Genomic DNA, 17,310 nt, shown 5'->3' on the forward strand with positions numbered 1-17,310 from the left:
CTGTGTATTTAGCCATTCTTAAGAAGGGTACAAAGATGTTGATTTCAGAATTGAGTTTATTCAGAATGTCTTCTGAGATTGTTTGGGGAAAACAGTGCTAAGCTAAGTTACTACTACCAATATTCACTTAAACATAAAATGTCATCAAATCTTGATTCAGAAGTTTTGCAAAAATGGGTGAAGAAAAGTTATCTTCTTTCCTTTTCTTTCTCTTTTTTTCTTTTAACATATGCTTACTAGCTCCTTGTACAGATGAACTGATTTATATTCTATAGTAGAAATTTATTAAAAGGCTAATGATGGTAATTGGTACACAGTAATTTTACCACTTGGAACTCCCAGTATTGGTTCCAAATAAGGTCAAAGGAGTGTATAAAAGGAGTTTGAATGAGCCAGGCAAAGATATTTATAGCTCTTCTCGGAGTACATTGCCACAAATACTAATTATGCCTGTGCATGCAGAGTCTTCAAAATATCTGTCCCCTTCAAAATATCTGTCGCCTCATGTGGACTGCTAATTGCAGTGAAGTGTGCCTACAAGTTATCCTATCAGTTTTTCTACTATTGGACAAACTCTCCCCATGCATGCTCATAAAAACTTGAACTTTGCTAATTATCTTCCACTTCTGCACATAACTCAAGTGCTTGTACTGCATGCTACGTTCCAGCCTTTGACCTCTGCCCTTTCTTTGGCCTGTAAGCTGTTTAATGGATAAATAGATGCATTGCTGCTTCGGTGGCAGTCTATACCAAAGGCACCTACTGTGAATAAATATTTTTCTTAGAGTTCACAGCTGTAGGGTTACTGATTTGAAGCCTCACTTGTCCAGAGCAGCTATTGAAAGCCTCTTTGGACCTGGAGGAGTCAAATACGAGGTCTGACTGAATGGGCAAGAAGAAGCAATTCTATTAGTTAGTGCCAGCAGAGTAGTCTTCATTGCAATGAGAATGTGTGGCGGTAAAAGTTCTTAGTGGAGCTTGGTATCTCATTAGAGGCAAGCACTGCAAAAACCCAAGCCAGTGGCAGGAGGGAAATGGCAGGAAACCATTAATCCTAGTCCCAAATTGTGCCCTGATAACCAGGAATAATGTATAGTAACAGAATGTATGCCATTGAAATCACTTACACTGTCATCATTAATGTTGGAGGAGTAATTTCTGTCACATATGTACTTGAAGGAGTCTGATTCCCTGTCAGAACACAGTTTATGGGGACATGTTGTCGTTATCCTTAGAGGAAACCTGCTCCTCCTCTTTTTCCCTGTCACAGGAGGTTATGTCCTTGCCTCTTGAGCATGAAACATGTCTGCTGATGTTTGTTGTTTTGTTTGTCTAGACCAGACAGGTCATCCTTCAGAGCTCTTGTTACAATTTCACAGATGCTCACCTGGTACTCGCCTGGCAAGTTGCTGGGCAAGCTACTGCTTGCCTTACGTTGTGCTGCTATGCATTGATAGTTCATTGCAGTCCTCTTTTGTAGGCTTTTTGTAGTTTGACTGCCAGTGCTTGCATGAGAAGGAAGATCAAGCTGCTAGACAGGGCACCAGGGACCCTTGCTTACTCTCTACTCTCCAGTAGTGGAGCATGTTAAAGTGCGAGCTTGCAGGGGTCAAGTCATTCAGCATTAGTTGCCTACATGCTAGCTCTCAGCCTGTGACAAATGTGAGGTAGGTTTAGCTCTGTGTCTTATGTTTGTGCCTTGGAGGCACAAGAAGAATTTTGGCAGATTGTTGGGTATAGTGGCAGAACTAGGTCAGAGCCTGTAATGTTTGGAGGACATGAGTGGACATCATCTCCCAGAACACTGGATGGGTGGAGTTAAGAGATTATCTTGTCATTACTGGCTGCCTACGCAGTTAGGTTTCCTAAAGTTAGTTTAGCTTGCCCTGTTGCCTCTTGTTGTAATGATTTTTACCAGAATTTGCTAAATATAAAAGTAGATCCGTTGATTACTTTACAAGCCAAAGAGGGAAATACCGCCTGGACGCAGGTGGGGGCTGTCTTCTACCTTCAGTCCAGGGAAAAAGTTGGATGTCCTTTCTTAGCTTTGAGTGGATTTAGTAAATAAGTCATATCTACTTCAGGGTAGGATTTGTTTTCATCTCTTCCTCCTGAGCAGAAGGTTTGTGGCCTTCAGCTTCCAGGGTGGCTACTTCTGCATAGCCATCTGTCTAGCTCACAGGAACTGTCAAAGACCTGCTGTGGTATCCAGCCACCACAGTTCAGGATAGTGCTAACAAAGCTCTATGAGGAGATGAGTGTTCTTAAAACTCCCAGTATAGTAGGGGGCCATTCCATAGTTCTCAGGAGCCAGATGGGCTATAGTGCTGGTTATTGTGGTTCCTTACTTGCTCAGACCAACTCAATGGGTCAGTTGACTTGCCTCTTGCTTTCCAAGATTACACTTAATGTAGGAGGCACATGCATCCAGGCAGGCTGGTTTATGAAATATGCTTCATCTGTTCCTGTTCTCTTTTCAGAGGTGTCCAGCCCTTTAAAAGACCAAGTCAACTCTGCTTCTAGGTTAGTGTATCACATAGTCTGTTTCCCTCCATTAGGATTTTGATAGTTGAACTTCCAACTGCATCTCTGCTGAGAGATGCTGCATTTTACCAAGTTGAAAAGAGTGAGTGAGAGGAAATTTGTTAAAGGCTATCAGTTTTTTGCAGTTTGTTTTTTAGAGGATCTTGTTCATCTGTACCTCAAAACAGTTTAGTTCAAGACAGTTTTGCAAGTGGCCAATGTTATTGATTTTCAGTTTGAGAAAATGGAAATGTCTGCTTAGCTTTGAGTGGCTTAGCCTGAAAACCTACTGCATTTGTCTGATTTCTTGGAACTGTAAAATTCTCAAGCTTCCTCTGTACATAAGGGATATAACCACCTATTTCTTACCAGTTTGTGACTGTCACCGACATTCACTGTTTGTAGTGAACATGATCAAGTTTAGCTGTGCTTCTGCCCTTGTCTATAGCACTACTATTTGAAAACAGTGCTTATATTATGCTACATCCTATCAGTGTTTCTGTCAGTCAGTTCTGGAAATATCTGGCACTTGACCCTTGCTGCTTCAGCATTTTGATCCATTGCTCCTGGGCAGTACAAGAGCTAGCAGCGTGTAGGACACTGTTCTTGACCCATTCCACTCTTGAGATAATCCTGCTAGCTCTCTGAACTGATGGTCAAGCTGTGTTGTCCAAAAGAGTGATAAAAAAGTTATGCCATTACAGGCTGCTGTTGAAGAGAAAGGTTGATTGTCACACATCGCTGGCTGTCTTGTTAAAAAACTTAATGTTTAGGGCTCTCTAGGTAACTGACGGGTATGATTTTGTAACATAGGCTGCGGCAGAACCTTAGAGGACAAAAACCCAAATCTGACTATATCTTGTCACTGACAAGTTAATCCTTAGAAAAATTTCTCATGCATTAGAAGTAGTAACTGAGATGATTCTGACTTGTTTAATATTTTCTTAATGTTTCACTTTCTACTTTGCTTGATGTATGTCCCAGACACACATGGGCCAATACATTTTATTTTCACAGTATAGACCCACTGCTCTACACAGCATTTGAATGAAGTTTAGCTTCTAAATGTCACTGTCAGTATGGAAATATTTTGCTTGAGTGTTCATGCTTTTGTTTGTGAAATAAGTTCATAATTCTGTTTAAAACTGTTCTGACAGTAGTGGTGTTGTCTTGCTTTGTATGGAACAAGTTAGGGAATTCAGAGGTGAGGATGGAAGGCCCACACTGAATTCCTAACATTCAGCTCCTGTTTGCCCACTTGGCAGATGATTACTATTTTTCCTTTGTGGCTGGTTTCCCTTCTCCATGTAAACTAAAGGGACACTTTTAATGTTACATTTAAAGTTAACAGTTCTTTAGGATTATGCCAGGTATCAGAATTAAGGATTTCCAAAGCAGGACTAACTAAATTTACTGAGTTAAAAGTGAATATATGTAAAATTTTACCGTTTGGTTTAAGTAACATGTATGATTGCACAACTTTTTGATTTGGCTGTATTTCTGGACACAAATAATCCTAATTTTTAATCTTTCTTGTAAACTAGGCAAATGGTGGCTCGAAGTTTGCTGGACACTTTGAAGGAAGTCAGTGATGATGAGAGAGATTGTATTGCTGTGTTGGAGAGAATCAGCAGATTAGCTGATGATTCAGGTAGGTAGCGTTAAACATTTTACTGGGTTAATGAGGGAAAGTCAGAATTGCTGAACCTGGGTTCAGCACAGGACCAATATGTTTTTTCTCGTCATCAATATTCAAGCTAGGCTTCTGCAAATGCAATAAAATACTGTAAAACTTCATTTTGCTAATCATTCCCCCAAAGATGACTTTTTTCCATATTATTTTCCTCAGTAAAATTAAGCCTCTTCAGAATGTAGGATTACGACTTTCCATCAGTACATTTTTAATAACGTCTATTCTGTACTTCGGCTACTCAGCAGATCTACGTGATCATTTTAGATTTGTAGATAAAGATTAATCATCTTTCCTTGAAAAGAATCTTGCGAAATATCTGTGCAAAGGTTCTATTAGTTTTGATAGAATTTAAATGCTGAAGTTGTTCCCTGGTCCCTTTTGGGCAACCAGTTGTGAAGGTATTGGTAAGCAAGATGCAGATATAATTAATGAGTAGGAGGGCTTTGTAGATATAGAGGGGCTTTTGCTCATGAATATATTGAGTTTGCTGAGTGTTTGGAATAAAAGGCAAAAGCAGGAGAATAATGAAAAACAAATGGGAAAGAGAATGCTTAAAAAGTGGTGGGGGAGCGGATGAAGGGAAAATTGGTGTGGACAGAGCTGCAGCAAAATTCCAGGTTGAATATGCTCTTGAATGTATATACAGTCCTTGTTTTTGTGATCGTATTAACAGTTTTGAGCTTCAGAAAGTTTCTGAAGGTTTGAGTTTGGAAAAAATATCACGGATGTGTCCAGGGCAAAAAGGGCCTTGTGCACCAACTTTGTAGCCTTAGGCTTTTCATTGGTGACCAACTAAGTGTGTCAAATTGAAGTTTGTTTAGGTAGAAATGTAATGGAAGCCAAGAGTTGAGCTCAAATCAATTTGTTTCCTTTAACAAGGGTGGAGTACATTTTTAGTCAGGGTTGATATTTTCTCAGCGTCAGTAAAAGCAGCATTTCAGGCTTTTCCTGCGGTGAAGTTGTCTTAGATCTGCCAAACTAGTAGCACTGGATTCTGCAGCTGCCCCACAAATTAAATTTCTGCAAACTTAACTGTGGCTTTTGTGCCTCGAGCAGTTGCAGTATTGGACTTAGCCTGTTTTTGTAAGACAGGTTCTTGTGTCTTAAATCAAGTGAAAATTCAGCAGGGACCTAGATCTTCTTTGTATCTTATTATATATGTGCTCGACTTGACTTATTCAAACTGCAGCACAGTGGGTTTTGTTCATTTTTTTGTTTTGGGTTTTTTAAGGTTGCTATTACTAGACATATTTTTAATTTTTCGTATTGGATGATTTTTTCCCATGTACGATATTTTTTTCTACCTTGTTCTGTAAGAGGAAAAAAAACCACCACCCCAAAATTGGAATAAGAAAACATAAAATATCTGTGCATCTTGACTTGCTGTGTTAGAGCCAGATATCTGTGTGGTTAGAGCCATCCTGGAGTCAAGCCTTCATGTTTAAATGCATAAATAAAATCAAACTTTGGGAAGTCAAACTAAACTATGTACAGGTTCTAATTTCTAACAGGTGACACTCATTAGTCTTATGCCCTTTTTTAACAATTGGAGGTATTTGTCTTCTCTTGTCAAATCAAGTCACAGAAAATGAGATACTGGGTTTTTTGTTTGTGTTTTTGGGGTGTGTGTTTGCCTTTTTTTTTTTAGATAAGCTAGGGCTACAGTGAGACGGCCATTTCTGTGTTTGAGAGCAAGAGACTGTCAAAACTAATTTATATTTTTCATGTACTGTGATAACACTTTAAGAAGCTAAATGTCATCTCTGTTATGCTAAACACTGCATTAATGTGAAATAAAAATTAATCTTTACTAGAAAAAGATCTGGGTCCAAATAGATGATTGTAGGATGGAAGGCACAAAAAATCATGAGGCTATGGTTTGGTATGATTGACACAGATCTTGACATACCAACTCGCTAGCCAGATATAAATTTTTTGATGCATTATGGCATAAGCAAATATCAGCTCTAAAACTACCTTTAAAAAAACTGTTGACAAAAATTGCTCAAAGAAATAGATTTTGGTGGGAACTCATTTGGACTCTACTCAGTCTTATTAATATCACTAATTTATGAAGGTTTCTTTGGGGGGCAAGAATTAGGTATTGCTAAAGAATGCTAAGTGATGTTTTAACATCTGTCTGTTAAGAGCCGGTGTGCGGGTCGCAGGTGGACAGACAGCGAGTTGAAGAGGAATGTATTTTGTTAAGGAGAGTTCTGACTTCTGTTGTGTAACTGCATGTTCAAATGATATAAAGTAGGTCTTCTCCTGACAGGGCAGTTTGGACTCTAATTAATTAGTTACAGGTTAGATGTGGTTTTGCTGCCTTAAGATCACTTGTGTGTTTCTACTGGGAGAAATATCTACTTCAGGTGATATTGGAAATGAGCTGCTCCCAGTGCTGATGGAACATAGGAATTGCTGTGCCCTGGTATCATTTCCTGCTGTATGTGAGTGGCAGCACAGAATAGCTGTTCCAATGGAGGAAATCAACCAGTAGCAGCTGGGAATCAATCTGCTGCCTCCAACCCCCTGACTTGCCAAAGAAACTTTTTCTCCAAATCTCAGTTGTTAGGAAGGCTTATTTTATTCAGTGTTTGTCTTTATTGCTGTAGCTGGGTGTAACTGCTAAATCTGGGATTTTGCTGTGGGGTTTGGGTCCTTCTGAACTCTGGACTTTCCTACTGTCTTTGGCAGTGAGTTCCCTAGAATTGTTACAGCCTTGGTAAGAAAGGTGCTACCTTGTATTGCTTTTGAATCTTCTGTTGGTTATGGCTTCCCACTTAGATGTTTTTATGGTGTTTATGAACCTAAAGAAGCCAAGAAGCAGCTTGGCATAGAAGCTCAGTGCCTGGCAAATGTTAATTTATCCCCTATAAACCCTTCTTAGTGATAAAGCGCTTATCTGTGTGTTAAAACAGCTGGGCCTTCTTCATTCTCAAATGTAGACTAGCCACAGACTTATGTGAGCTTGAACAAGGCCCATATGTCTGCCTTTTTCACTTGAGTAAATTAGTACTATTCCAACTTTTTTTTTGGTACCAGCTTGTGAATGGCTATCAGATACAAGGCTTCATTACTGTGCAACAAGTACAACTAACTGGCTTTGAAAGTCAGCCTCAGCCAGAATTATTGCATTATTGGCATTTTGCTCATTGTGCTAGCAAAACTGGGCACTAGAAGCTTTAAATCTTATTTTTCTGAGGGTTCTTTCAGAGGGAGAGTCTGTATCTTCATTTCTAAAATATTTGTGGTGTATTAGTGTACTAATAGATGCATATAGGTATCTTTCTACAGAAATGATGGGGGAAAAAGAAAGTGACTTCCTAGAGGACTGGTGCTTATTTGCTTGAATATAACCAACTAGAATTTTTTTTTCTCCTGAACAAAAAGCAGCCTCTTTGCTGCATAGAGTCAGTTGTGAACGCAGTTTGCAAAACAAACTGATTTTGAAAAGCAATTATTAGACTAATTGGTCATTAAGTTCTGAAGCTGTGTAATCAAGCTTAATGCGGATGCCCTCACAACATTAATTACTTAATAGTGTGCTTAACCTATGCCAGTAAGACCATTTAAATTCCTGCTGTTGGTATAGTGAGAGATACCAACAATGCCTGTCGAATAGCACATATTACAGCATTTCATTTAACAAAATCTTCACATGTAAGCAATATTAATGGGAATGCCTCTCCCAGCTGTCAATAGCTCCACCTGTTTTTTCTCCTCTTCATCTTCCTGTTTCTGGGTTTTCCATACCTCTTCTCCCATCTCCTGCTCCACTAAGAATTTTTTCCTTTGCTTGATGTGATCCTATTTTGTGTCTTCATGCATCTGGTGGATGAATAATGGTGATTTTACCCTTTAGTCTGTATTTCACTCCTTGCTCTGCCAGTCAGTAATGAAATCCATTTCTAGTTAGTAAGAGAAGCAGCACATGTCAGGCACATCAGTCTTTCTGATGGACTACTAAGCTAAAAGAGATGGGCTCTGGTTACAGTATATTTTCACTTATCTACATTTTCTTTTGTCTTCAAAAAAGGTAGGAAAGTTGGAGGGACAGATGAAACAGGAGACAAGAGGAATCGAAAGGGAAAATATGGATGATACTAGAAGGAAAAACAGGAGGTGAAGAGAAAGTTATATTTGGGAAAGAAGGGGATAGATAAAGTTTGAATTAATAAACTCTAGAATTTATTTAAACTTTGTCCTTGATCATGCAAATGATGTTCAGTTTGAGAATAGACATGTATACAAATTGAGTACTATTGCCATGCTGTTGGCAGATTGGCATCTTAATATAAGGTCCACAGCACACTTGGGCTGAGTACAGAAATGGGAATCTATACAGGGGGAGGGGCACGAAGGTGTTTTCTGCGCTGCTTGTTTCTCTCTAGTGCATATAAATCAAGATTCTCATTTGCCTTTCACAAAAATACTTCTTTTAAAATAATGAAAGTGTAAATGCAAAGCTCTGCACTTATACCTTTATTTCTTACAACAATTAATAAGAACAAATACTAAGATTAATGTTCAGGAGTATGTAAAGCATTTGTCAAAATTGCCAGTTAATAGCAGCATTAATACTACCAATATTGTTCTTCATATACACTTTTATAACACAAAACCTTACAGCCCCTCACAAATGTAGGGGAAATTGGCTGCTGCTTGTATTCCAGAATGGTCATTTTGGGATAAGGAGAGCTTTGCAGAATTCATTCTAAATTTATTCTAAATACTGTACATTGTTGCAGAATAAGCTATTGTGAAATGAATTTAGTTGTGAGCTGGCTCTGGAATAGTTACTTCGTTTAGAAACAACTGTTCTGGAGCAATTAGTTGGTATTATACTGAGCAGCTCTGCAATAATGCCCTTTTAATTTCCAGTATACATCTAACCATGGTGGTGTACAACTCCAGCCATCTCTGGAGGTATTTAAAAGGCGTGTAACTGTGGCACTTCAGGGCATGGTTTAGGAGACATGGTAGTGTTGGGTTGACCGTTGGACTTGATGATCCTAGAGGTCTTTTCCAACCTCAATGATTCTATGATTTTATGGTGCTTTACTTCCTCACAGCCGAAGTGGAATACAGAGTCAACTGAAGCCTCAGCAGGGATGAAATAAACATTACACATTTATATAGGAAAACTAAGTGTATGCGCTAGGAGTAGGTAGATGAGTATGTTGGCACTTTGCTTACATGAGAGATGGTGTCAAACTGTAGGGAAAACTTAAATGTTTTTTCATGGGTGAGGAAGGAACAGTTGTTACTTCTATGATTTTGGAGTCAGTTTGGGATGTTGATTTAAATGGTGATTTGTGAAATAGCTAAAACTGGAGGTTGGTGCGTGCAGATAGAAGTCTACTCAGGTTCTGGAGATGTTGGAATATATTGCTGGTTTCATGGTCTGGAAATTGGGAGAGGTAGAACTCTCACTTTTATTACGGCAAGTTCTTTTCAAAGTTATTTCACAAACAGAAGAAATGGAAGTCTATTTTAACTTTCTGTCATTCTTTTATTTCTGCTTAATTTCTAAAACTCAATTCAGTATAATTCTGTATAAATGAAAGGAATAATGAAATGTGCTAATGAATGAGAAACAAGTATGAGTTTCCTGAGATCTTAATTTTTTATATTAATATTTGTCTTCAAACTTTTTTGTTTTGACAAGTTGCAGCTTTTTCTCTAGTGGCCTGCTACTTTAAGGCATTGACTTGTACCTTCAGGAGATAATTTGAAAAAGCAGCATCTAAAAAGACTTCCTTTGCCAAACAGAAAAAAAATATACTGTTCCAAGCAAATGTTATGGAGAACCTAATTGTACACAGTGATTTTCCAGAGTGCCTAAAATAGAAATTTTCAGTCTTGATGTGAAGCAAAATTCTCCACCCAGCTTTTCTTTATACTGTGTGAAAGCCTGGTACTAACTGTATTGCATAGTGCAAAAAATATATAACACAGATGTATTCCCCAGCTGGATGAGCTTATGCTTTAAGAAGCTGCGTGTAATAATTTTAACTGATACTGCCATGCTCTGTTCACTGTGTTGATGACCAAACCATAAATTTGGTTGAAACAACAGAAAAGTTTAAACTGAAATGGCAGACAGCCATGTATTGAAGTCTGCTGGAATCTGTATTTGGAGCTGCCACCTGTCTAAGCTAAAGAGAAAGCTGAGGAATGGATGAAGGGAATGAGAAAGTGCTGCATCTTTAGTGCAAATTTTTGGCGTTATTGCTTGGGTCTTTAGGAAACATAATAATAATAAAAAAAATTTGTAACCCTATCAGACTGCAAAATTAGGCTCTATTCAGTATAGACTAGAACATATGCTTCAGCATTTGGAATAATTGAGCTCTTATCTAATAGGTAAGCTTAAGGTTTGGGTTCTTTCATAGCAGCAGTAATTCCCCAGAACAGCACAAATGTTTTTGGTAGTGAATTACAGTGTCACATTACACAGCCAGTTGCATACACAGTGCTGGTTTGCTTGTTTAGTTTGAATTGACCTTACTAAGGTTGCAGAGCCATGTACTTAAAAGTTAGGGAGTGTAAGAACTAAGGTGACTTTACAGTTCTAATTCATTCCTAGGCATTAATTTTTCAAATCTTTAATTGCATTATCTCATCTGTTTGTGATCTTCGCAAAGCCAGAGCTTGCTTAATAGCTCAGGAAGAAGGGGGCACACTTTAAGCTCTTCAATATTGTCATGTGGTGTGGCCACTCTTTCAGTGCTGCATAATAGATGAAACCTATTCTGAAGAAAAAGATCTTATGGTTTTGGTAATCATTGCTCTCTTACTGGATTGCTTCATAAAGAAATTGATGAATTCAATTTCACAGCAAACTTAGTCAATTTGGGGAAAGGGAGTGTTGCCATTACTTTACCAGCAGGTTGACAAACTGTAGAGGTATTGAAATCAAAACAGTCTGCCCATTTTGAGTGCCTAGTGTCTGAAGCTTTATACGTAGCTCTTGATATGCTTAATAGAGAGCTCTTGTTGGCTTTGATTGCAGTGGTGGTAGTATGCAGTTACTCTGTGAAGGGTTTGGCTTGAGCGTTTTGCACAGCTTCATGCTAGGCAGAGGAACGAATCAGGTGTCTCAGCGTTTTACTTCTTTCACTCTGTTTTGGTGGTAATTTCACAGTAAGCAGTTCCTGACCCTCTTACCATCACTTGCTTGCTTTGATCATCAGATAGCTCTGCTACTTGAGGGAAATGTTTGGTCCCCCTGTGCAATCAATCTAAGTGCCAGTTTTTGCTGTTCAGTCATGCGGCTGTGGTGGGGCAAAAGCTGCGTCAGCCAGATCAGTTCTTTGATATGGTTTCTAGTCTGGCTGCACGAACAGTTGCATTGGCATAATGGAAAGGCCAGCAGCAAGTTTTGGATTTGGGAGGGTGGGAACTGCCTGAAGCAAATTTGGAAACAATTTAAGAAGCACTGCTGCCAAATATGCAGCCTCAGCCAAATTTCTTTTCCCCTCTCCCCCTCCCATCTGCCCTCCCCACATCAGTCATCTTCTGTCTGCTGTGAGGAATGAGGCAGGGGTCCTAACAAGTGAGAACGAGATCCTAGTGAAAAGTGTTGTGACGCAGCCTCCTGTACGCTTAGATTATGGCCTGGGCATGTTTTGAAAAAGCAGCCTTATGGGAAAGGTGGGAGTGAGTCCCTCCAGCGCTGACATTGGCCCCTGGTTCCACTTTCTGGTCCAGCAAGTTTTAGTCTCCCTTCCCTTTAGTTGCTAGTTTTATCTCTTTGTCACTCACCTCTCGGTCTCTATCCCTCCTTACCCAGCCTGGTGGTTCCTCATTCCGCTGTTTCCCATCTGCAGCCTTTTCAAAAGAGTTGGTCTTAGGAGAGGGACTGTGTACAGTCTGTCTGTAGTGATGATTGCTTTCTCCATCTCAGAATGCGCTCAACAAGAGAGGGCTCTTCAATTTGTAGTTGCTGTGTTCTTGGTCAGCTACTGGGCAGGTGCAAATGGAGGGTATTTTCAAGGCCTCTTAGCTCAGCCAGCTTTGGTGCAGGCTTTCACACAGATGGAAGAAACATGTTGTGCTATAAAAGTACTCCTTTCTCTGGCACATTTCAAGCCCTTCTTCCTGAAGTGAAAAAGCTAGGCCTTGTAAGATAAGAGGACCAGAATTCAATGCAGGAAGAAAATAGATGGTTTTGCCAACTTGAGTCTTGAAAACAGCTGATCTACTTTAGTTGATTCCCCCCAAGAAGCCTCATCCTACTGAAGAATTGCAGCTTATAGTATCTTGTCTTCTAAGGACCATTCTGGCAAATTTTTGTGAGTGGAAAGACAAGTTACCATGATAGGAAGTATGAGGCAACTTTAATAGTAGGAGGTGCTGCAAGATCCCAGTAGGAAGTTAGACTGAAATTAGAAACCTAGACTGAGGATGGTGAATTTTTATTCTCTGACTACATTTTCTAAAAAACCTGCAAGAAGTATTTCCTTTTTTCGCATTAATATGATACGTAGAATTTAGCTTTCAGAATTAATGATCTCATTAACTATTGCATTTGTCCTATTTACAGGTGCTTATTTTGGTCAACTGTCATGTTTGGTGCTACAAACATCGTGTACACCAAACTAGAATTTAGCCTGTTGTTATCTGTTCATTTTCCTTAATTCAAGTCTGCTAAAACTTGCAGATAGTTTGAGTAGCCTTCTTCAGGATCTGACTTCTTCAATACAAACTTCAGGATGTGTGTATTGCTTCTAGAGTTCAACCTGTGCATATTTCACAACATCTGCAGTTTAAATAAAAAGTCTGTCCTGTGTGTTTCTGTCAATGTTCTGGGAAGAGAAACAGAGCAGATGGGAAGACTTTTTTTCTATATTGACATGAACAGCAAACCTATTAAGTATTGATTTATCTGGGATTTCATTTTGTAGTTTGAAACTGTCAGCAATTCATAAACTTTACAGAGAATTTGGTTATGTTTTTCTATAGGAAAAGTCATTTTAGTCTATAGCCAAAGAAATAGAGCCCATAGGAATCTGATCACTTTGTGTGCTATGATCTGTTCTGTTCTCATTGTCCTCAGTGAAGAAGAGACTGCACACAGAATGGTACTTGCTTATCTTTGTTTTATTCAGGCCTAAGTTGCCACTTATAACCAGTGTTTGAGAAAGCCAAGTGCTACATGCATTGGCCATGTTAAATACAAATGCAAGTTACATGCTTCTATCTGTTGTCTTTTTAGAGTATCATGTTAATTCTGAGTATTCCAAGGAAGATGGTTCTGGTCGTACCATTAAGCTTTGCCTGAACAATTCATATGTAAAAACTTAGTAAGGCACGTGTATCTTGTGTCCAGTGTACATCTTATTTAAAATATTGTAAACCAAATGACTGTAACTTGAGAATAATTGATGAGTTTTCATTATGTGTTTTTATAGATAATCAGTTCTCTAACAGTAACTACAGATGTCAACAAACTTGGAAAGGACAGAAATACTTAGTGCTTCGGTCTGAAATTAATTTTTTTTTTTTCCTGTGGACAAGTGGACTATAAGGCATGTGATAATGACCTACTTAAATTGAAGCTGTTTTTTAAATAGTTGGAATTTAATCCACATATGTATTTCTTATCTTGTTTCTCCTCTCATCCCTCAAATAGACATGCATGTTCTGCAGGGATTGGAATTCATTCAAGCAGTGTGCTGTTTTTTGAATCAAAAAAAGAGAATAAAATATTTATTTTTAAATAATCACCAACTTTGATGAAAAACATACCTGAAAGGTTTCACAGAAGCAACTGGAAAGATGCAGCGAATGTATCAATAGCCTTAAAAAGCAAAGGCTGAAAAAGAGCATTGGTGGCTGTGGCTGGTTGTCATGCTCAGTGGGATCTTTCCCACATGAGAGTCTGTGCCCAGGAGCACCCCTCAGTTTGTTTCTTCTCATAGTGGTTCTCATAGTGGTACCAGTGTTGGGTTGACTTTCTGCTTAGCAGCTGTCTTGGATGTAGTTGATGTTCATAGGGAGTTCAGATAGATTCTGATACTAACGTTCGGTGGCTTGCTCTCTTACACCTCTTCTTGGGTGTGTTTTTTCTTTACCGAGAATGTGGGATCTATCTTTTTAGTAGTTTAGCAGTTCTACCTGGTTTTGCAAAAAGATGGTGCTTGTCAAAATGAAGCCTGATATAAACATGCTGACCTGAACACTTGAAGGCATAATTTGTATGTACAGGACTAGAAAAAGCTTATTCTGTCAACATGCTTGTAAACACATATTTTGCCTTGTTTGGTTTTATTTTGACCCTGACAGAGCCAACAGTGCGGGCAGAACTGATGGAACAGGTGCCTCATATTGCTATGTTCTGTCAAGAAAACAGACCTTCAATCCCGTGTGCTTTTTCCAAATACTTACTGCCTATTGTGGTACGATACCTCGCAGACCAGAATAACCAGGTAACTGTCTTTTACAAATAGTTCGTTAGCTACTCAAATATACCTGGTGTGAGGTTTTTAAATTTAAATAATTTAGCATCATACAAGTGTGTAATATTTCAGGGTAAAAAGGTTTTGAATGTTATGAAATACATGGCACGCTGAACTTCAAAGAAAATTTCCAACATTTTTTCATCTAATGTGATCTGCTCTGATTTGAGGCCTTTTATTTGGTATTGTATTCTTACGGACAAAATGAAGCAGTAATTTTGATAAGCTTGCGTAATTTAAATTCTGGCAAAAAGGAACAGTAGTTGTGAAAAATTGACTGATGTAAATTCAATTTTTAACATCATTATGTACCTTCATAACCATTTATTTGTATATCGATCCAATAAAGCTTTTGGATTGAACTTCTGTGGTTTGTTTCTCTGCATGTATGAGTTAGCTTGTCTACAGCTTTCTCTAGGCTTCTTCATGTAATTTCAGAGTAGACTAATCCTAGGTGATAAATTTTTTTAAATATTTTAGGCCTCTGAGCCACTTTTTTCTTGCGCTTTCCAGATTTTCTGTAATTAAAAATAGGTAGCAAACCCTATTTTTCTTAATAGTTGGTTTGCTAATTCATGTATAATACAACCACCATACTTCTGCTTGATATTCTTTTGCTAGCAGATCAGTGATTCTTTTCATCCTGTTAACCTCTCTTGATACAGAGGTTTGCTGGTTTGCTCTGAAACAAAGACCTTGAAGGCGTTTTCAAAGTTACTGCATTGCAGTATGTAGTCTCCTATTTTATGTAATGCTTTCTCTTCCAATGAACTTACTTTTTGAGAGGCAGGGGTTAGCCACATATGAAGTCAATTATTAATGGTTATCTTATTTTTGCTTAGTCCTAACAAAAAAGACTGTACAAAAGTGTGTCTCGGAATTTAAAATACATTAGAAATAAACACAGTTTTTCATTGTCAGCCAAATGTGCTAATCTCAGAGAGAGGATTTGTTTAATAAAATTCACATTCCTTAGAACTTTGTTACACTCAATTAGTTGTGCTGCTTCTCTTGCATGAGCTTTGCCATGACTACTGTTTTTAACATTGCTGTCCTGTGTTTTGGGAAGTACATAGGTGGACACTTTTTTATAATAGCATTGCCTTAATTTACAGTATGTAGGTGTTCTTGGGTTCAAACATAGTTTGTTACAAACATGAAGTTTTGAAGAAGTGGTTTTGGAGCGCTTGTCAGGGGGACAAGTGATATAGGTGTGTGGTGGTATATAGGTACGGCTTCCAAAATACAGGACACATATTTAAACAAACAAAAAAAAGCCCAAACCAACTGTCTTCACATCCCTTGGTTCAATTTCTGTCTTTTTATGATAGGTAAGAAAAACAAGCCAGGCAGCGTTGTTAGTTCTTTTGGAGCAAGAACTCATAGAGAGAGATGATGTGGAGACCAAAGTGTGCCCTGTTCTGATAGATTTGACGGCTCCAGACAGCAATGATGATGTGAAGACGGAAGCCGTGGCTGTGAGTAACAGCAATACCAAATCACACATTATAAATTTGCTTGAATGATTGATGTTGCAGTGATGGTAGTGTGTTTCCAAGATGCACATCCATGTAGTATTAAGGAGAAAAAATTATATTGCTATCCATAACTAATGTTAATGTTTTCCATGCTCTGTTACACTCAAGTCAAGGATAGATTTAAATTCAGTAGCTTATACATGCTGTAAAGAAAAATGGAGCTGGACAAGACAGTGGAGGGGATTAATTTTATTGACTCCTAAAGCATCTGCCATTGTTGGCTTTTTAGTTTTTTCAGGTTGGTTTGTTTTATGGGAATTTAAATTGCATATGTTGAAAATTTCCATCAGTGGAAAATCTTTAATGCTTGAATTCTGTTGGTCTCTGCTGTGTATCTCTTGTATTTATTGATTTGGTTTTTTTTTAACTGGATGAAATAGTAAGTGTCTGAGTTGATTGACTCATGGTTGGTTGGTGGGGTTTTTTTTGCATTAGGTACAGCTTGAATAATTATGTGTCTAAAATAGTAAGTAAATGAATAATTTGTAAAGGAGAAATTGCAGAAGATGTATGGCCTTATGTTTCCCTTGAATTTTTGCAATTTATGTTGGTGCTTTTTGCTGGGTGATTTTTTCCCTTTATTATTTTTGGTTGATACAGACCTCGTTAATCTACTTACATAATGTGACTGGACTTGCCCAGCCCACTTACTGTTTACATTATTGTATTTGGCACCAAATTCATGGTACTTTCTTGAAGAAACTTACAAATATGTAAAGGAATAAAACTTAAAGCAGAATTGTTTTACCCATCTTCATTGTTTTGAAGATATTGAAGCTTGAGAAGGGTTTCTGTAGCTCACGGACCCCCTAGAGGTTAGAAAAATACTAATTTGTTATTATAGGAAAATGCATTTAAGTAGTTCTACTGATGTGATTAGGAAAGGTAAACATAAAATTCTTTTAGATTACCTTCTTTAAACATTGTACGAAAAATCAGAATGAAAAAGCAGTCAGAGGGAAAAGCTGTCACTTTCTTTAGTATGATGTGATTTTTCAGTAATTTGATGTTAGGGGTGTGCATATGCACAGTATGGAGTATTGTAATTTTTAAATAATACAGAAGTAGAAGTTGCTTAAGCATATTAATT

At 38.1% G+C, this 17,310-nt stretch overlaps 1 protein-coding gene across 9 annotated transcripts in view; it reads left to right on the forward strand.

Moving 5' to 3' along the window:
• PPP4R1 (protein phosphatase 4 regulatory subunit 1) overlaps positions 1 to 17,310 on the forward strand; it is a 91,101-nt gene that overhangs the window by 42,580 nt on the left and 31,211 nt on the right. For 7 of the 9 annotated variants that reach the window (XM_075084675.1, XM_075084672.1, XM_075084674.1 and 4 more), the window contains 3 exons: positions 4,068 to 4,174; positions 14,510 to 14,652; positions 16,014 to 16,160. In XM_075084675.1, coding sequence (XP_074940776.1) covers positions 4,068 to 4,174; positions 14,510 to 14,652; positions 16,014 to 16,160 — 397 coding nt within the window. Of the gene's footprint in view, positions 1 to 2,170; positions 2,524 to 4,067; positions 4,175 to 14,509; positions 14,653 to 16,013; positions 16,161 to 17,310 lie in introns of those variants that run through there. The other 2 variants (XM_075084670.1, XM_075084677.1) reach the window with 2 other exon arrangements.

Source organism: Phalacrocorax aristotelis, chromosome 2, assembly GCF_949628215.1.
Source record: "Phalacrocorax aristotelis chromosome 2, bGulAri2.1, whole genome shotgun sequence".
NCBI classification, from domain to species: Eukaryota; Metazoa; Chordata; class Aves; order Suliformes; family Phalacrocoracidae; genus Phalacrocorax; species Phalacrocorax aristotelis.